The 21,833-nt window shown below is 42.3% G+C and overlaps 1 protein-coding gene across 1 annotated transcript in view; it reads right to left on the reverse strand.

Annotated features, from left to right (window-relative positions):
* Window positions 1–21,833, reverse strand: part of THADA (THADA armadillo repeat containing) — a 332,083-nt gene that overhangs the window by 140,292 nt on the left and 169,958 nt on the right. Inside the window, exon 29 of the mRNA XM_047067532.1 lies at window positions 12,265–12,433. Coding sequence (XP_046923488.1) covers window positions 12,265–12,433 — 169 coding nt within the window. The remainder of the gene's footprint in view (window positions 1–12,264; window positions 12,434–21,833) is intronic.

Raw genomic sequence — 21,833 nt, forward strand, 5'->3', positions numbered from 1 at the left:
AAACTTATACAACGTTATATATTAACTGTATGCAAATAAGGCTGAAAAAAACCCACATGTATATAAGAGATGGACTTTTTCTTCTTACCAATTTAGACAGAAAAAACTCTGTGGATGTCTTTGGTGGACTTCCTCATCCAACAGTAGTTTTGCAAAGTCACAAGACATTTGGAAAAGGGATGTCAATGAATGTATATTTCAAAAGAAATAGGAACTCAACAGTGGTCAACTTGAATGGACTTCTTACTAAAATGGGGAAAAGCATGCCACTGTCCGTATGTTTGTTCTAAGGACTTTCATGAGCCTGGATCTGTATTCTTACTAACTCTTTATATTTTGATGTCAAAATCTGTAATTAACCTAACAGGGTGACTGATAAATTAACTATGCATAAGTTTGAAGAAAAAAAAAATTACCAAACATTCACAGGTGCAAACCGTTACCCCAATTATCATATCTCTGGATGTGAAGAGAAGGCACAGAAAATTCTTGTTATTGACAGCAACAAGAGAAATTCAATTAAGATTTAATTTGCTTATTTTTTCAACCATTGCCTTTAATTAAAAACAGAAAGTAAGACTCCACTTGAATATCTGTAGTTAAATCCTTTTAAACAAAGAAGCACACACAAGAATTATTTGATAATTTTGAAAAGAGGTGTTAAGGATATGCTTTGAAAACTTATTTTTTATATATTGTCACATTTTTGAGAGTCAAGGTACAAATTTACTATTGGCTTTCTAGACGTTGACATATCTGAGACACATACAATTTTTAAGAGCTTTTTGAAAATACAGTTAATATAATTATTGTCTTCACTATGTACTTCTAGCACCTTCATCTAGATTTATCCTCCAGTTTCCTTTTTGAGGTCTGAATCTGGTGGTCTGGAGAAAGCTTTGTGTTTAACTCAAAATTAAAATTTTGATGTCCTAGGTTAAGTTTTCAACAGAACCTCTGTTCCTAGAGAAGATCATTCCACACACCCTGTTGCCTCCAGCCCAAGACAGGCTCAATGAAAGAGACAGCAATTGTACCCAGTAATAAAAATACACTAACATTTCAAAAAACAGAAGTGAGGAAATTCTAATTATGTGTTATTTTCCAAAGCTCCCTTAGGTAAATAGAACCCAGAATTTTATCATGCTCCCTGAGTCTGGGGAAGGCAGAAATGTTTCAACTATACATTATGCAAGGGGATCAGGGGCAGGTTGGGACAGGGACACAAAGCCAACTATAAAAAGCTAGGATTTTGAAAGTGTGTTGGCTTACACGTCCACAGCATTTTTCCAGCAGAGAGAGAGACTGGGAGGAGAAAGGTGCTCCCTTTGAGATTTCCAGCCTGTTTTGGGTTGCTCCTCCCCTTCTCTTATTCCTGTGTCCAGCTCATTGTCGTCTGTTGGGCCAACAATCTGTTCATGGGTCAGGAATGGTTTCTTCTTTGACCATCGGTATTTAAAAGAGCAGCAGCACACCTTGTCCACACAGGATGATGGAGAAAATCTACAGGTACTGTGCAACAAAGGCTCTCAATCTTGGGCAATTTTGCTTCCACTCACGGAACAGGTGGAAATGTCTGCAGACATTTTTGCTATCACAGCTGGGAGGGTGGGTACTACAGGCATCTGTCGGGAAGATGCTACCAAACATATTACAACACACAGCACAGTCCCCACAACAAAGAATTACCAGGCCCAGAATGTCAGCAGTGCCAACGCTGAGAAATTCTGCCATGGAAGGACAGGGTTAGAGAGGAGGGAGGTACATAGTACGGGGAAACAGAAGAATGTCATGAACGACAATATGGCTTAAAATAGAAAGAGTTTTATTACTTATTTATACTTTCCTTTAGGCCCATGAGCTGATTTTACTTCAGGCCTCGGGAGTGCCTGCCAAATTGTCTGGCTATACTCAACCACAGTGCTTTTGAACAGCCAACTTAGTCCTCAGTAACAGAAATATGCTGGGTGCTCTAAATAAATCCCAGGGCAATGGAACAAGTACATAAGCTCTGCAAGCTCAAGAATGCTTCCACAATAAAAACGGTAAGGTATTACTGTTTGACTGACATAGCTGAGAGCAAACAACAAATAATGCTATTTTCATGGGATGGAGACCGACCCAATAAATCGCACCACATAACAGGATGATACACCATCAGATATTTTATAGAAATTCTGGGAAATGACAGGAGCCTGCTAGCGTGCCCGCAATGATGTTTTGTTGCTTTGTAGTTTTTAAAGTACGTTCAGAATTATCTTTAGTCACAAAAAGTCCCAAACAATAAGGCTGGGAGAGGATGGAAAGTTTGTCTTCCAAGATGAAAAATGAACTTGGAGAAGTGCTAGATTAATCTATCTAGGAGGATCCCATAACCCCCTTTCACTTTATGAACTTCAAATTTCCCCCTCTGAATGATGAACGCCTCCTTTGTCTGGGACAATGTGACGGTGTTCCTTTCCTGACTCATCAGGTTTGTGATGGGGTCTGAGGGAGGGGCTGTAATTCAAAACAGAACAGGTGCAAGGAGTAATGGCCCGCTAGGCAGGAACTCGACCCTCAAAAATCAGAACTACTCTTGGTCTTATAATCTTTAATATGATCTACAGGAAGGTAGAGAACACTGACTGACCAAAGGAACCTCTTTGTGAAGCATGCTAACACATTAAGTCAAAACTGCCGAAAATTGACTTACTTCTCTCTTACACACACACCTATCGACAGGAATCCTCATGTTGTGAATAGCATTACTCAATGCACAACGTTCGTTTTTCTACAACACGGCTTTTCTTAGTGCAAAATCTTTCACTCACCATCAGTACCAGTGGTCTCGGCACTCTTGGATCGTAAACCCCTCTCGGGGGTGGCCGTGACAGCGGTGGTTGCAGCAGCACAAGTCAGAACAGAACTGACTAACACTTACTGGGCACCTAACTCTGCCAGAGACGATGCCGAGCACGACTCCTGTACAAATTCATTTAACCCCCACGACCAACCTATGAGGCTGTGGTACCTTCCCATTTACCGAGGAAGACGGACGGGGAGGCGCAGATTTCAACTCACCCAGAATAACACGGCTGGGACGCAGCAGAGAAAGGATGTGCACGGACACAAGCTGGCTCCAGAGTCCGAGCTCCTACTTATGTGGAGTCATCTCTTCGAGCACATGTTCCCAGCTTTTATATACTTATTTAGAAATTATATGCCAGTCTGTTGATATGTACATTATTACACGTCTGCTCTAAAATAGTAGTCAAAGGGATAAGGGAGAAAAATAATGTGCCAACCTATTCTTCCACACCTCACTTTGAAGGCCATGGCTCACACGCTGTGAATGCCCGGGCCTGGCGTTTGTCATCCCTCTGATGCTGCTGACCCGTGCCCACCTTACCATCACACAGCCCACCTCCCCAGTGCACTCCGGGACCCGAGAGGCTAACCCACTGTCACAAACACCTTCTGCATGCCCCACTCCGTGCCTCGGCTCACATCAAGTCCCTGTCAACAACAGGAAATTGTTGACAGGTTTATCCTAAGACGCGGTGTCCTCACGAAGCCTTCTCTGAGCTCTTCTCTCAGGTGCGTGTCCTCAGCCACCTGCCTGGCACACGCCAGGCAGCCATGTATTTCTGTGTAATTGTGTGCGGTATCATGGCTTGTTTTCCAAGGCAGCTCATAAGCCTCTTGAGAACAGAGAACATGTTACATATTAACTTTTCTTTGTACCTTCCATGGCACCTGGCATAGTACTATGCACTTAATTACCACTCAGTAAGCATGTGCTAAATAAAAGAGTAAGTAAACATTCTCTCTATTTACTCCACGTCTCTAGGGCCTAAGGACAGAGAGTCAAAGGGAAGATCATCCTGGGAAACAGATTATAGGAGATACTTTCCTCTTTACCTATGCTCACAGAATGGAGACAGACTGCCTTGCTTGTACAGGGAAATGCCTTCACACAGTCCCCAGTAATCTGCACGTATAGCACGGGGATTTTACACAGCATTCCAGTTTCTAAAATAATAGTGTCCTTCCACACCTTGTTTATCTACTGCTTGCTGCCTACTCTGTTAGCACTTTTTATAGTTAAAGGTAATCTTGAACATACAGACATGTGTAACAAACCCAATTTCAGGAGAAAAGGGGTTTACCCTTTATTAAAAAAAAAAAAGTTTCCCCTTGTCTATTAATGGGATTTGCTCAAATGCTACCTTCTCAACAACTATTCTGACACCTCCTTTGATACTGTCATCTGGCCTCTCTTACCAGCTCCTGATTCCCTTTATCCCACTTTGCTTGTTCTTTTTGTCCACAAAAGTATTATCTTCCAATAAATGATACAATTTATTTATTATAATAAATTATATGATACTATCATTTGCTCTGGTTTGTCTCCCTGCCTCTAGACTGCAAGGTCGGTGAGACCAGCGATATTTGCGAGCAAGGATCTGTCTCCTTGGTTCTCTGATGTATTCCAAGTATCTAGAACAGGGTTTGGCATGTAGTTGGTACTCAACCAACAGAAAGCACAAATCAGTAGACGATGTCAACTTCCATTTCACTCCACACCTTGAAGGCCTCAGAGAGAGTCACTCTAGCCTGAGAATGTTCTTTCCCTCATCCTGAGAAGTGGTACAGTATGGCAGTTAACCACAGAAGCTTGAAAGCTCTGAATCCTGGCTCTGCTTTTTCTAATTGATCCCTGCATATCTTTAGTCAAATCTCATAACTCCTCTCGTCCTCAGTCTTCTCATTAGTACAATGGGAGTAATATCCATCACTCAGAAGAGCCTCCAAAGGCACTCAACATCCACACACCCCAGTATATAAGATTCAGTAACTGGCGTGTGTATATAATATATATATTCTTTACACTATTACTTCCCTCACTCTATCCCAAACGGTAACACATCTTCTGATAAATCTATAAATTCCACAGACTATGAGTTCAGAGCACTACAGAACAGCAGTAGCACTTTGGCTGGTGACAATGACCGTGTACTATCATCAACGCTCCAGACCTGGCAGCGAAGGGCTGTCTCCTACACCCAGAGAAAGCTCCCTAAGTAACACATACCAAATAAAAGCCTTTCGATATTTATAAGGAAAGGATTAATTCATCTTCCAAAGTAGCATTTTAATTAAAAATGACTTTTCTGGGCTTACATCCAGAAAGGAATATATTGCCAAAAGGTAAGATTTAACAAGGTTTAGTTTAGTTTTGTTTTTTAAATTAAAGTGCTTCCCAATCCTTTTCACGTCAAGGCACACACACAGAAAATAATCTTTCTTTGGCACTCTGGGACAAACAGATGCGACTGCTCCCAGCTGCAGGTGACGGCCTAGAGCCCCCAGCCCTGCCAGGCCCTACTCAGACTTGCTGGGAGCTGAAGGAATCAGTCAATACTTGAAGCATGTACAAGCACAGCATTGGAGAAGCTCGGCCTTAGCCCTTCTTGGACTGGAGACCTTCCTAGCAACTTAGATTTTTCTCCTTTCGGACAAACACCAGTCCTCAGAGAGAATGAATCTGGCCACCAGTGACCAAAGTGAGCACTTTCTTTATGACTCATTCCAGAAAAAAAGCACACTGACCAGCAATCCATTTATAACTTACAACATCAGCATAATTTCATGCTTTTGTTTTTACTTTCCATTCTGAAATTTTATTTTCCGTGCATAAAGTAAACAATGGAGACAGGCCAACCTTAAGTCACCAAATGGAATCTATCAAGTAATGTTCTATTTCTAGGCAGCTTGAGGACTCTGCTTTATGTTTCACAATTTTGTACTTTTAAGAAATACAAAAAAGATACCATTTTTCAAGCATAAGGTGCTATCTTACGGTCACATTTTGAAAAGATGGAGTGGATCATTCTTTTAAATTTGATTGTAAGTTTTAGTACAACACTTAGTAAAATATACACTTTTTTCTAAAACATTCATTTCCTTATATTTAGAAAACACTGACAGAATTCATACTTAAGACTACCTCTATCACTGGTTTTCTTTTTGTTTCCACTACTTCTCTCTATGGCACAGAGTCAAGGATGGTTGGTATTATCCCTGTTTCCTGAACAGTGATTCCTTCAGAGAAGTGGCTGGCTGAATTGACCTACCTTTATTTCTTTCCAGGTTTTCTGCTTTTCTTTTTCACAAAGGTAATGCCAAGATCTACCTCTATTTTTGTTCTCCTGCTGTCCTGCCCATCCCTGCACAGCTGTTCTCACATCCATAAAGATCCCAACTCTAGGCCTGAAACAGAGTGTTCTAGATTCAAGCAGAATGTTATCTTAGTCTCAGTCTCCCTCATGCCTGATGCCATATCTGACAGCTTTCTCTCTTGCCTCATCTTCATTTCTGTTATTCATATGCTCCCTGGTGCGAGGGTTTGGCTGGCTCGCTTGGCTTCTAACCCACAGCTCCCTCCCTGGGAGGTTAGAAAGGCAAACTCATGTCTTCACCTGTACCTAGAACTGGGTATGCAAACCACTGAGTGTGCTGAATTGAATTCAATCTTGACCTCTTTTTCATGTTCCCTGCAGCTCCTAGGCTTAGAACCCACAATTTCTGTGGGTGTCCATGTCTTGAGTGTTTTGTCTCACGCTCTTAAGGATGACAGAAGGTATGGCAACTTCATGCTTGCCTATAACCGAGGTACCAATGGAGGATTCTGTACTTTTAGACTATTTAATGTATTTAAGACTATTAAATGCGACACCAAAGAGAAATCATGAGAAAAAGATGAGTGGAGGGAGGGAAGGTGCAAAACTGCTATGATTTCACTCTCAAGTGTAATCTAAAAAACGAACAAAACCACAATGGATAAACAAACAAAAAGCAGCATCAGACTTGTAAATATAGAGAGCAAACTGGTGGTGGCCAAGAGGAGGAGGGTAGGGGATGGGTATAATGGATGAAGGGGAGTGGGAGATACAGGCTTCCAGTTATGGAATGATTAAGTCACAGGAATAAAAGGCAGAGCATAACGAATATCGTCAATGATATTGTAACCGTGATGTAATGGGACAGATGGTAGCTACATTTGTGGTGACCACAGCATCATGCATAGAGTTGTTGAATCACTACGTTGAAAACCTGAGAATAATGTAACATTGTGTGTCAACTATGTGAAAAAAAATGTCTTACTAGTTGGTTGTAGCCTCTCAGGGTGTCAGTGACTTCCTCTGTCCCTCTGTCTTTTTTTTTTTTTTTTTTTTTGAGAGCAAGAGAGAGAGAGAGAGAGGCTCCACACTCAGCGCTCAGTGCAAAGCCCAACTCAGGGCTCTATCTCATAACCCTGGGATCATGATTGGAGCCGAAATCAAGAGTCAGACACTTAACTAACTGAGCCATCCAGGTGTCTTCTAATACCTCCTCTGTCTTTCTAATACCAATAAGACTTACTTTGTTTCTAGCATCAAATCAGATTTCAGGACTCAGGGACAAGGGATTAAAGACAAAGCAAAGCTGGATTCTTTGCTTGGTTTCCCTAAGACATAAAAAGTTGTTATTCACATCAATTATCAGGAGGTACCATTTTCTAAACACCTTGCAGGATTGCTGAGAGTATTAATGAAATCACATATTCATCTTATGCAGCATACAGGTGGTGCTCAAAATGTTCATTTTACTTCTCTTATGGCAAACTCACCAAATGTGTGGGCTTAGGCTGTCTGAAGTCCATCTCCGGTTAATATTTCATGTCAACCCAAGAGTGCAATACTGCCGCTCAGCTCCACAGCCAGAAAAGTGGCTCAGGATTCCCAAAGTGCAAACATCAAAGCTCCCAATTTGGGTAGGGGGAGGGGATGGAGGAGTAAGAGAATTAAACACCGTGTTCAACAGATTCTGCTGGTAAAGACTGAGAAAATTTAATCCCAGCAAAGGGTTGTTTAGAACTATGGAGATTGTCTGGATTAACTGAAGAAAAAAGAATACCTTTGCCTAGAATGTTCATTCAGAGAAATGCAAAAGTGGTTCTTCTGCTTCAACAGAGGCTGAATTACCTCAACTGTCTTTTCACCTTACTCATATAAGAGAGCTTAGGTAAAGAAAGAGTAGGGACCACCGCTTGTGTGTTTATGTCATGAGAAAAAGAACCAAAATAGAAAATGAAAAAATCCCGGGGCACCTGGGTGGCTCAGTTGGTTAAGCGCCCAACTCTTGATTTTGACTCAGGTCATGATCTCACAGTTTGTGGGATCGAGCTCCGAGTTGGGCTCTGTGCTGTCTCAGAGCCTGTTTGGGATTCTCTCTCTCCCTATCTCTCTCTGCCCCTCCCCAGCTCGCACGTGCATATGAGCATGCTCTCTCTCAAAATAAATAAATAAGCTTAAAAAAGAAAAAGAAAATGAAAATAACTCAAAATTCAAACTTCTATTTCAAATGGTATATATTTCCTTACGAGACACCAAAATGTGACTTAAGTGCCCCCAAATCAGAATACATCCTACCTCATAATCATTGGCCAAAACTCTTCTTCAACACAAGAGAACTTTTTTAATGCCAATATGATTTCTCGGGAGTGATAAGTAACCTAGTAATAATGTTAAGGCCCCAACATGAAGAATTTTGGCAAGAAAAACAGACGGTTAATTCTACTTAAAAGACAGGGTAGCCCTGCCAGCCAGTGTTGTTCCCAAATGAGGTAATGTCCATGGCTCTTATCTAGCCTTTATGGAGATTTAATGTCATTTACCATTGGCTCTTATGAACCGGCTGCATAATCTCACCTTTTCTCATGTGTGTTACTTCCATCCATGTCAACACTGCAATTAGGAACCTCTGGTTTTTAAAATGATTAAGAAACGATTTTCGTATGTTTTCTTTTTATGCATGTCCTATAATTTGAGTCTTTCTTCCATCGCCTCGGAAAATTCAGAGATCAGCATATTTCTCATTTTCAAGGTATTCTACAGAAATACTCTGAGGTTTGATATTTTTATGTAAACATTTTTCAAAGAAGCCAAAATGTATAATTCAAGAAAATGTTCTGTGGAAGAATATGTTTTCTGATTACAAAATGATTTCCTCCCTCTGAAAAAAAAATAACAATTTTATATTTACTTAGCTGGCTCTGAAAGTCCCATGGAGATTCTCATGCCTTTCAATCCCTAACACCTCTTTTCCCAGCCTTTTACTGATTTCAAAGGTAACTCCATGTGGAGAAGGAATCCATAAACTGTAGAAAGGAAAGAGAAAAAGAACCCTTTCTGTCTTAACCCCTTGCGTTTTCCCCATAAAGAACAACAGAGTGAAACACAGCTATTACAACACAGATGAGACACCCAAGTGGATATGGCAGAAAGATTTTCACATGCCTTTGAATTCCTTTTTTCAACCAGGGTATAAACCAATCTGGGTAAAGACAGGAATCTGTTTGACAAACATGAACATGATACCCAACACCCATACTATTTTGTTTTGTTTTCAACAAAACATCTCCCTTTACCTCCCAATACTCAGGAACAAAAGCAACAGCCACAACCAACCTGGAGTCACAAGGCTTTTACTTTTCCATGGTGTTTCACCCTTCAGGTCACAGAAAAAGTAAACTGGAGATATCAAAGGCAGCCCAGAGACAGAGCAGAAGACCATGCTCTGTTGCTGGGCAGACTGGTGAGACACAAGCCAGACCTGTTAGTGTTGTGTGTGGGAAACGAGGTTGGGAGGCCCATTTGTACAAGTGGCGAGCCAGCCAAAGAAGCAATCCCAACCTCTTCTGACAAGATTGAGCCAAGAATGGATCTGCAATAAAGAAGATCTGATGGCTGATCCCCACTACCCGCCTCCTGCTTGACAATCTGACCCCCGCCTCTAACTCAGATGCAGAATCGAGGCATCTTTGAAAAGCATGTCCTTCGTTACTCACTAATTGCCAGCTCCTTCCCTTCAGAGTAGTGTCCGACAGAGAATCGAGACATCTAACTTGTGTGGGCCTCAGGGTCCCACGTTTAAAACCAAGATAATACCCTCCAGCCCTCTCGTCATCACTGAGATACAGGGAGGACCAAGGGAGATGAGTGCTTGAGAGACTGCACTGAAGAGACCACCAAAGACCCCCAATATATACCACATAGACCAGAGGATCTGCTCTGGTCGCTTGGGGGCCGCAGTCTTTTCAGGAGGTCTGCAAGATCAAACTATCTTCAATGCCACTAAGACATTCCTTTCCCCTTTATTCTCCTTCTCACACAGACGGCACACGGTGGGGTTTGCCAGGGGCTACAAGGTGTGTGATGATGTCAGCATTCTAATAATGACTAATGGAATGTGTGCTTGTGAGTTCTTGTGTTTTAAGATTTCCTGTTTCAGTTTCTAATTAAATATTGATAGACAAAAGTGTTTTTGGAATCCACAATAGCTTTTCAGAGGGTAAAGAGGTCCTGAGACCAGTTTGTGATCTGCCAACCTAGAACTTCATCCCACCCAAGCCTGCAGTTCCCAGATGGGCTGACTTGTCACCCATCCTGAGCCCTGCTATATGCCGTTCTCTCTGCGTGGGGGGCTCTCCCTCCACCTTTTGCTTGGCTTTTTCTGCCTTTACTTCGAGGTCACTTTTTCTGGGAAGCTTTCCTTTGACTCCCTCAAAACCAGTCAGGTGGCCCTGCTAGGTGCTCCTTTAGCACTTAGCACACTACATGGTGATTGCTCGTTCTCAGAGGGCTGTTTTTGTCCTGGATTCCTTCAGTGCAAGAACCGACTTAGTCACTGTTCTGATGGACACAGTGGTACATAGGAGGCATTTAATACATTTAACAAATACTTGCTGAATATATGTAACAACCAAGAAAGGAAGGCATGAAGACAGGCCTATCTTGCATTCATTCTCACCTAGAGGGAACTAGTTACTAAAAATCTTAGTTTTCATTATAGTACAGGCTCATTAAAACTATAACAATAGTAACTCTATATCATATTATGTACCAGGTACTATTCTAAGCACTTTATATGCTTTAATTCATTTAATCTTCACAAAATCCCTAGCAGGTTTATATCACTGTTGTCCTTGCTTCAAAAATGAAGACACAACACTGTATGTTCACTATATTGTAATTAAAATAAAAAACTTGTGCTCGCTTCGGCAGCACATAATATTAAAATAAAAAACTTAATAATAATAGTAATAACATAAAAAACAATTGCAGATGTGCAGGCAGTGAGTAGTGAGACTGACCCTGAGACAGTCTGGCTCCAGAGTCCCAGGCCATTAACCATTCTATACGGTGCCTCTCGTGTCGGCAGCAGAGACCTCAACCTTATGGCACATCCTGGGATCTCAAGGCCACTCCTCAACTCTGCTCACAAACCACAAACATGACTTGATACTTGAATCTCACCCCCAATCCCGCCCCAACATGAGTGACCCCAGCAGCCACATGAACAGACATGTCGAGTACCACCCGTTCCCAAGTTTATCGTTTAGGGTTTAAAAAAGTTCCGGTAAGGGGCGCCTGGGTGGCGCAGTCGGTTAAGCGTCCGACTTCAGCCAGGTCACGATCTCGCGGTCCGTGGGTTCGAGCCCCGCGTCGGGCTCTGGGCTGATGGCTCAGAGCCTGGAGCCTGTTTCCGATTCTGTGTCTCCCTCTCTCTCTGCCCCTCCCCCGTTCATGCTCTGTCTCTCTCTGTCCCAAAAATAAATAAAAAAAAAAAAAACATTGAAAAAAAAAAAATAAAAAAAATAAAAAAGTTCCGGTAAGAAGTTTCTTTCTCATTCATTTGTTGTGCTTTGGTCCTTTGTGGGAGAAATGTTAAGTTAAAAGCAGTAAGTGTATTTGTATATTTATTAAAAATAAAAAGTCTCTTTTGTAGCACTGAGAAAACAGGAGAGTAGGGCTTGGCATTTCTATGTGTGATGACACAGCACAAACTCTCCCTGATGTGTCTAATTCTCCTTCCTCTCTTTCAAGGAATACTCACAACTTCACCTTGAACAGGGAGTGACCCAGAATAGTCGGTAGGCACTTGATGGAAAAGGCAGAACTTTATCTGGTTCAGAGAGCTATGTACAAATGGGAAAGAAAGCATGAAGTAAAAAATACGGGATTTAATGCAAAAGACGATCTGACTGAATCACAGTGTGATGCTGTACTCATGTTTGTAATGAAAAAAGCACACCTAGGAAATACCAGTCCTTTTCAGCAATAGAAAAGAGTTCTACGGATAAAGTTAAAAGCTTGTGTATCAAATCTTCACCTGCAAACAGTAGGTGAGAAACCAAAGTTTATCCTGTGCGGTTTGACACAAAGTAACTTTATTTACCTGGAGAAGCGTCCCATGAATATGGTTTTGCCGGAAACACTGATCGGTGGAGTTGGGGAGTTTGGCCAACAGAGTTCGGATGGTATTGGGGATTTCATCCACCATAACAAATGGAACCAAGGCACGAGCTGCCATCTCACGGGAGCGGTAGACAGGGGAGTGACCGCATCTGGGGAGACATAAAAACACAAGACCATTCAATACTCCTTTCCACATCCATGCCTTTGTACGTGCTAATGTTCTTTTTTGTTTGTTTTGAATTTTTTTTGGATATATGTCATTCTGTACATGCTGATGTTCTATCTAGCTCCAGCTGGGACATCCAAGCTGAGGGGGAGTGGGGTAGGGAATGGGAGTTCCTCCTTATTCCAAATGTTGGTTTGTTTTTTTTTTTTAATACTTCCCTTATTCCAATGATGGTGTGTATGTGTTAGTGTTGGTTCTACAGGTGATTTTCTTTTTCATATAAATATCATTAATATCTATGATTCGATCACAGAAATAAATGTGGACAGGCTTTGGGAATGATTCAATAAATAGTAGCAAAAAATAGCTTCCTCCTCAACAATCAAACAACTATTCACTGAGCACTCAAAATGAACAAATAGTAGGTGCCATGAGAAATAAAAGTCATTGTGGTCTTTGGGGTGCCTATACTCTGGATGGCAAGAGGGGCAGTACATTTGAAAAGATGCCCCAAAAGCACAAGACGGTCCTGGAAGAACGATATGCAAGTGATCTTCATATTATGGCTACATGAGTATAAGACTGTAGATTCTGGTATTGAGAAGGATTGAAAGAAAGCAAGCATGGTTCCCAGAAGGCCGAAACCAGGAAACTGTTTCAACCAGAAATGGTGGTATAAAGCAAGGAGAAAATGCTCAAGGTATAGGTAGATGTATCTGACTGAAGTAGAGGCTCAGAAATAACAGTGGAACTTCAGGCTGAGAAGTGGGTCTGGCCAGACCGGGGAGTGCCACAAACGGCAGACTACAAGATCTTGAACTATTGTCAAGAGAACAAGAGCTGGACCCTCAAGTCACTGAATCCTTGCCTCTGGGCTGACTCACACCCAAAGAGCTTGAAGAAAAGCCAGTTCTTAAAGTGAAAGTCACGGACAAGTGGGATTTTGAGATTCTACAAAGGTCATCGGAAAGGCAGGTCATCTAAGAGCCTCTTGACTTTGTAAACACTCAGAACCTGAGAGTCCACAACCATTTTGTTGAAATGGTGCACTCGAAAGCCTTCACAGAGATAGTATTGTTTGAGAGGAAAGCCCAATATGGTAAGTCTCGGCTCAAGTAAGTTCTTAACTAGAGAACTCTCAAGACTCCATGATTTTTTACCCAATTTAGAAAGTAACTCAACTTATAGAAATATCTTAGACGTCAAGACAAGGATGGGGAAGATCAGAAGATGGTAGACTCTGTGGAAGAAAGAGAGGTCTCTCGTTCTGTTTTCAAAATTAATTACTATTCCAAGAAGGTACTACTGCTAAGATCTGGGTCATTAGGGCCATGTGGCCACGTAGACTTAGCAAGCAGACGCACAAAGTCCTACCACTGTAACGTTTCTAACACCCCAGAGGTAACACTGACATTTACCTTAATATGACAATAAAAGAACAGATCAATTAATGTACAAATGGAATGGTCCAAAGAGAATTTCATCATGGGGAGTGGGGTAGGAAGAGTGGAGAAAGAGGCACAGGGGAAGTCAAACCTTGGGTCATTTCTTCCCCCTGCAAGTGTACATCTGTGAGACAGGTCAATCAGCACACACTTTATGGATGGAGAACTCACCTTACATCATACTATGGGAAGACACTGGGAGCTAACGTTACAGCAGGTAGCTAGAGACGTCCCAACGGTTTTTGACGAGGTTCTGCCAAATCACGCATTTTTATTTTTCCTTTAAAATGATTAAATGTTTAATCTTTAATGGGCAAACGCAATAAAATGTTTGCTTTGGCCCATGATGGGGGTGGGGGGGAGTGAGAAAACTTCACTTGACAGAGAAAAGAAAATACTCTGAAAATGCTTTGAGATTTAATTAGCAAATGACCTCACTCAAGCCGGGTCATTTGTAGGAAGCTTCCCCATCTGTCTGTTCCCCACCCTTCCAACACACACACTTTGGGTTAGAGTGTGTTTTATGTTGCCGAACTAGGCTCTTGTATATAAATGTTTCTTTTCAAACACAAATAACTCTGACATGGTTACAGATGTTTAGTTTCTAATTAGCAGTAACTGAACACTAAGAACGCCCCTCCTTTTGCTCCTGACCTTTAGCAAATGATGGTTTCCCAAAGGAATCTGGCATCCATACAGGAGAAGGAATGGAAAGTGGGAAAAATGTCAGAATTTTCTGCGTTCAGATACCCTGTGCTAGGGTACTTTCCAAATGCACACAATCAGGTTAAAGAGCAAAACAAAATCTCCCCCCCCCCACCAAAAAGTAATGCAATTATAGAAAAAGAAAAGCCTATTTTAAAAGTAATATTTAATTATCATTCATTATAAAACAATGATTAAATGTAATTTCAAACTCCTCCACTGTACGTTGTTAAAATGGATGGATAGATTATAGTCAATACACACACACACACACACACACACACACACACACACGCACACACACCCATTAAGCAAAAAAACATTTCCAGGTTACTGTTTTGTCAGTTCCTGGGGCGCAGGGAGGGGTCTGATGAGGGGGTCTGATGAGGCATATGTGACCTGGAGTGTGAGAGGATACAAACAGTCTTTTTAGCCCTAAGCAGAATATATTTGCACCTAAAATCTATCTCTCCCTTGGCTAGAGTCTCCTAGTTTGATTCAGTAAATGTGCCAAAATCAAGTAGAGATGCTCTGTGGGGACACAGAGTCTAGCAGCTATAAAGGATGGAAAATCAGAGCACCTGGATTTCCATTTTGCTTTGTATACTGTGTTTTATGGCCTGGACAAATCACAGTAACCTCCAGGTCTCAGTTGAGCTGACAGTGGTAGCAATAATCTATACCAGTGTTCTCATGTGATGTCTATGAGAACATTCCAAGAGGCAAGGCGCTTTGGAGATACAAAGTTTCCATAGTGAAATGTGCCTGTGTCCAGTACAGGATCTGCATGTTCTAAGAATTGCAGGCCTCTAAATGGCCTCAATGAGAGAAAGAAGACTGTGGTGTGAAGGCTGTACCATTTATAAGAAGATAAAACAACAAACTGATGATATGAAGGCAATGAGATTTGGGGGGGGGGGGCGCTCCATCAAAAGTGATGAGGAGAGGGGGGCGCCTGGGTGACTCAGTCGATTAAGTATCTGACTTCGGCTTAGGTCATGATCTTGCAGTTCGTGGGTTCAAGCCCCACATCAGGCTCTGTGCTCCAGCTAAGAGCCTGGAGCCTGCTTTGGATTCTGTGTCTCCCCCTCTCTCTGTCCCTCCTCTTCTCTCTCTCTCTCTCAAAAATAAATAAAACATGTTTTAAAAATGGTAAGGAGGAATCTCAAGCCCTTCTGAAAATAAGTAGGTCTGCTTCTGTCTCTCTAAGCCTCAATTTCTTCAGGAAAATACACCAAATGGATCTGGGATCTGAAAGGTCATGTCCCCTTTTACTACTATTTGAAAACCATGTCCTCAGTAGCCCTAGCTGTGTTCTAGACCTGAGCACTAGATCCTTGCACAGGGTGTGCGGGACATGCAGACACCTGAACCTCTAGAACTTTCACTCCAATAAACCCTTCCCATGTTAATTTTAATCTATTTACTGAGTGCCTACTGTGCCCTCCGCACTGTGTAACATGAAAAGTGACACATCTGTCACCATAACACTTGCATCCCCCAATTACAGAGCCCTTGGCAATTTATAAAATATATGAACACCCCTATTTCTTTACTATGCAACATTCCTGCAGGACACGAGGGCATTACAAACCTAAATGAACAGACGAAACATAAAACGAAGCTCAGAAAGCCTAAGTGGACCCTCCGGGATATGTCAGCAGCAGCACCCAAGCCAGAACCACCATGCACGGCTCCAAGATGGAATCTGTGGGTTATTCTGAGCAGTAGCTCACACCTGGAAATCGAGGGAGCATAAAAATATCTCCCAGCTAATAAAAACACAGGCTTTACTAGTATGTAGGAAATCTCTAAATGTGTGTGTTGAGTTTCTTGTTTTTGTTTTTAGTATTTGTAGGATCCCCAAAACATTCCAGAATCTAATACAAACTGTGGGCTCTCTCCAAAGAGAAATAGATCTATGAACATACACATGCAATTTCCCATATAATTTCAGGAGGTTCATGACACACACCCAAAACCCTTGGGGCAGTGTCTCCCAGACCCAGGGCAAGAATCTCCAGTTGCTCCTTTGCACGCAGTGTGACTGTCAGGTATGTGCTCCGCTTCCCAGAGAGCGAGACAGAGAACAGGACTCTGCTCACAGAATACCACCAGTCTAGAGGGAAGTGAGGCAGATAACCCCATGATCCCAAATCAGTAGTACCCACGGAGACCCACACAGCTAGGAGCAGCATAGAGAAGCCAAGCGGCAGAAGGAGTTGGAATGGCTTTCTGGAGGAGATAAAGGACCTTCAAAGTGAGAATGATACACACCTCTGGCCTTCAGGCACCACGGAGAACCCTGGAGAGTTTAGAATATTCTGAGCAGGCAACTGTTCTTCTGAGATCTTCCCTACACTTCACCATTTCCTAGAATGGTGGCTGACCTTCATCCACATGTTTCCCTCTATATTTACCCTCAGATTCTATTCCAGTTTCCTTGGAAGGTTTCACAGGTAAGTGGCTGGCCATTCCCCAAACTTTCTCTGCTCACCAGTACCTCCTAGATGAGCATGGAGACATCTGAGTGCCCCACACAAGCCCACACCAGGTAGGTACCAGAGAAGCAGACAGAAAAGCAACTGCCCATGCCCCGGGAGCCCACAGTGCAGTGGGAAAGACAGGCCGATCAGCCTGTACTTGTCAGGGCCACGAGAAGTAAACACAGGCTGTTGTAGAAGGGCTGAGGGGAGACACACAGAGAGGAGGGTGGGTGGTCTGGGGGATATGGTCCAGCTGTGATGAAGCTGGGGCAGGAGGAAAGAGCATTTGGGTTGGGCCTGTGTCTTTCCCTGCATGAGCCCAAACTGCCCCTCAGTGCATCCAGACAGAAGGAAGGGATCTGAGGTTTATTAAATGACTACTGCGTGTGGGGACCGGCTATGTACTTTAGACACACTATTTCATCGACTCTACTAAATCTTCATTGCAAGGTCATCATCATCATCATCATTGCTATTTTCAGATGAGGAAAGATTTCTCAACATATTTCAGATCATAAAACTAGCAAGTGTCAGATCCTGCATTCCAGTTAGGGTCTGTCCACTTGCAAAATCTAGTTTTCTAAGACTTGACATGCAGCCACCTCAAAATCCTCAGTCTTAGAAAAGCTTTGGACAAGTTCAACCTAGACCCAGACTGGCTTTTGAAGGCATCCGGCCTCTAATTGGTAGAACATGAAGCAGAACAATAAAATGATGCTGATAACCACTAACACTTACTAAGCATTGACAGAGGGCCAGACTTTGTGTTAAAATCTTTGCACGTATTTCCTCATCTAATCCGCACAACAAGGCAGAATGGCTGAGAGAACATTTTTAGGCAATGTGAGGGAGGTATCTTTGAAAGGACTTCATAAGGCCCAGTGACCTTGTGTGAGTCCCTCATTTCACAAGAATCAGAGAGAAAGTCTTGAGAAAAGTCTCAGAATGACTTCACGATCCAGCTAATACCCCCTTCCACTCTCCCTTACCGATAATATTAATTCTCCCCCCAGGTCCTCTACGTTCCCAGGCCCAGCTCCAGTCCTATCCTTACTTTGCAGAGGTCAAGCTGTACCTTGTACAAAACAGAAACCCCCAAACTCCTGCTGCTGCTGCTGCTGAAGATGGTCATCCACTTTCTCTAGATGCCCCTACTTGACCAAGGGGTTGGCGTCCTAGGAGCTGGGCCAAGTTTAAAGAAGCTATGTGTGACTTCCTCCCAAGTCTTTCACTAGATTTACTCAAGAATGCCCTGCCATGATTGTCTGTTTCTCATACAGTAGCAGCACCGTCTGCTGTTGGGGAATGGTCATCTATTGATAAAAGTTGAGATAACCCTACCTAGCGAGGTATTTCTGCAGGCTGGGTGAGAAGGCATAGGCTGAGACCTCAGGCTATACTACTTTAAAAGAAGAATCTTGCTATAAAGTGGAACCTTGAACAACAGGGGTCTGAACTGCACGGGTCCACTTATATGCAGGTTCTTTTCAATAAATACATTGGAGAAAATGTTTTGGAGATTCGTGACAATGTGAAAAACTCACAGATGAACTACGTAGCCTAGAAATACTGAAAAAACTAAGAAAAAGTTGGGCATTATTGTAAGATGACAGTATATAATACACACAACATACAAAATACGTGTCAATCAACTGTTATGCTATCAATATAAGGCTTCCAGTCAACAGTAGGCTACCAGTTACGTTTTGGGGGAGTCAAAAGTTATATGCAGATTTTCAACTGCGTGGGGTGGGAGGGTGAGCGCCCCTAATTCTCAAGTTGTTCAGGGGTCAACTGTGCATGTTCTGTCAAACCAACTATTGTCTACTATCCTTGGTACCTCTGCACAATGCAACTCGTCCTCACTGGAATGAATGTCATTTCACCCTCTTCTGAACTCGGCTCAGGTTTCACTTCTTTTGCAAAAATCTTACCGCACCTCCTCTGATCAGAATCTATCCCTTCCTTTCTCATACTCTGTCCTTGCAACTGCACACTTAGATCCATCGGAGCTGGGGGCACATCTCATCTGCCTTCCCCACAGCAGCCTCATGCACCATGCTAGAGTCTACCAAAACGACCTGGAGAGCAGAAGCGGGGTCTTCATAGTTCTGAATAACACAGCACATAGGACAGGAGCTAAGAACATGTTGTGAAATCCAGCAGAACTAAGTTTAAATCCAAGTCCTGCCACTTAACTAGCGTGCGACCTTGGACAGGTCAATTTTTAGCTTCTATAAAATAGGCAAGAGAAATGACCTCATAGGGCTGTTGGGAAATTTAAGTGAGATAAAGCACATAAGATGCAATGCCTATAAGTTAGCGGTCAGTAAGTGGTAGCTATTATTGAAGCTAATAGCTGGAATACCTTTCAAACTTAAAAGCTTTATCCACAAGTTCAAACTCTCTAGTGTTCTCTATCTCAACCACTGCCTGAGGATACAGAGCCTTGCTTGTACCAAACGGGCTTCAAGTGCTCACAAAGGCTACCCTTCTGCCAACCCGCCAAAGGAGCTGGAAAAGACAGATGGAAGGTTGAGTTTCTTTGGGGCAAGTGCCCTGTGGGGCCCACAGAATTTATTCTCAGGTCTAGGGCCCAAATTCTATTCCATGCTGATGCTGTTTCACCAAAGATTTCTTTTTCCTTTTCATTGTGTATAGTTCCTGATTTCAAATCTTGCCTTCAGGAAATATGTACGTGTGTGTGGGTATGTGTGCATGAACAAAAGAGAGAAACCACTAAAAAAAATGCCCGTACCAGTGAATTTGAAAAAGCAGGCATTTCAGAATGTCCTGTGACTATTATGTTTTTGTTGTAAACGTGGCATTGCTATAGCCCTTCTCCCACATTTTCAGGTGAGTTCATGCCCATCAAGGTCGCCAGATTCTCTACTTGTCCTTTCTACACCAATTTTCAGTTCATCAAAGGACCTACCACCACCTGAACAACTTGTTCCTTTTCTTGAACTCAAACCGCTAGCATTTAGAAGCTGCATTTACTGTAATCTTGCCCTCTGCACAGCTCATGGATTTCTTTATTCAAATATATTTCTTGGAAGCATAATGGGTTCAGCACTTTTGAAGTTTGATTTTTAAAAGTCCTTGGTTTGGATAGCCAGAGGGAATTAAGAGCAGTAGACAGAAGCTAAGCTAGAAATTGTATGTTTCCAGCTTTCGTGGACAAAAAATATATATATGTATCTCCAGGTAGAATGCTTAGTTTAAATGTTTATCCATTGGACAGCTCAAAACATAATTGCTCTTTGCAAATTAACTGCAATCAACACAGTAAAACCTTTTAAAAAAAGTGTTTTTGGGGCGCCTGGGTGGCTCAGTCGAGTAAGCGTCTGACTTCAGCTCAGGTCATGATCTTGCGATCTCGCAGTCTGTGAGTTCGAGCCCCGCGTCGGGCTCTGGCCTGATGGCTCAGAGCCTGGAGCCTGCTTCCGATTCTGTGTCTCCCTCTCTCTCTGCTCCTCCCCCGTTCATGCTCTGTCTCAAAAATAAATAAACGTTAAAAAAGTGTTTTTATCAAGAAACGCTGACAATAATAAGCCACAATAGAGCATCTGAAAACTTCAGTATGTAACCACTTGGTACAGTATAACCACAGAGCTAGGCCATAGAAGACACATTCTTTTAAGGTTACCTCCACTCTGCCTCTAAGTTATCAAGGCTTTAAGCAGGCTGACTAGTCACAGGCTGTTAAAAACAGTGAAAATGGCAGCTGGTCAAGAGCTGGGAATGAGCCTCCATCACTTTGACACCCCTCCACTTGCTCCTGCAAGAACTGGGCACAGCACTAGGCCACACATGTGGCAAAACGCAGGGTCACAGATGCAAGGACAATGGCTACTTGCATTCATGCCATCCATGCCTTTTAGTGTTAGGAAATAAAGCAAGGGAATTTTCCAACAGGGAGGGAGGAAGGTATCTAGTGTGGTACTTAGTTCAAAAAGCTCTTTGAACAATGCTCTTTAATTATTTAAAATCACAAACGTGGGGCGCCTGGGTGGCGCAGTCGGTTAAGCGTCCGACTTCAGCCAGGTCACGATCTCGCGGTCCGTGAGTTCGAGCCCCGCGTCGGGCTCTGGGCTGATGGCTCAGAGCCTGGAGCCTGTTTCCGATTCTGTGTCTCCCTCTCTCTCTGCCCCTCCCCTGTTCATGCTCTGTCTCTCTCTGTCCCAAAAATAAATAAACGTTGAAAAAAAAAAATAAAATCACAAACGTGTCTTAAATACATGAAAGGGTACACGATTTCTGAGTGCTAATCCCTGGTTACTTGCTGGTATCAAAATACAGAGATGAAGTATGAAAATTGTATTTCATCTGAAATTTCACTTCATTCTTTCGTTATTTTTTTGCCTAGATAACAATAAATACAATTTGAAACGGAATTTTTCAGATTCTAAACAAATGGTCTAGACAGTTGGAAAGAAGGGTTTTTTTCCTCTGGAACACTGAAATGTGGTGTCCTTTAACAATGATTCTTTCCCGACTCTGGGAAAAGCGTGAGAAAGACTTTACAGCAACAGAAATACACAAACATGTGGGAAGCCATAGAAATTAAAAGGGAATCATTAATTTCAGTCTTTACCCAAAACAAAATGGAGTATTACAAAGTGAAAAAAAAAAAAAGACAGATATCTAACACACCCAGTTTAAACTCTCCAAAACAATGAAAATAATCACAAGATTTAGCCTGAAATTTTGGCATAATCTTCCCAAGCCCAGTCCACGTGTGGAT

The sequence above is a fragment of the Lynx rufus genome, unplaced genomic scaffold (assembly GCF_022079265.1).
Source record: "Lynx rufus isolate CCGP_SWC_20201006 ecotype Redwood Valley unplaced genomic scaffold, mLynRuf1.p SCAF_8, whole genome shotgun sequence".
Classification (NCBI taxonomy): Eukaryota; Metazoa; Chordata; class Mammalia; order Carnivora; family Felidae; genus Lynx; species Lynx rufus.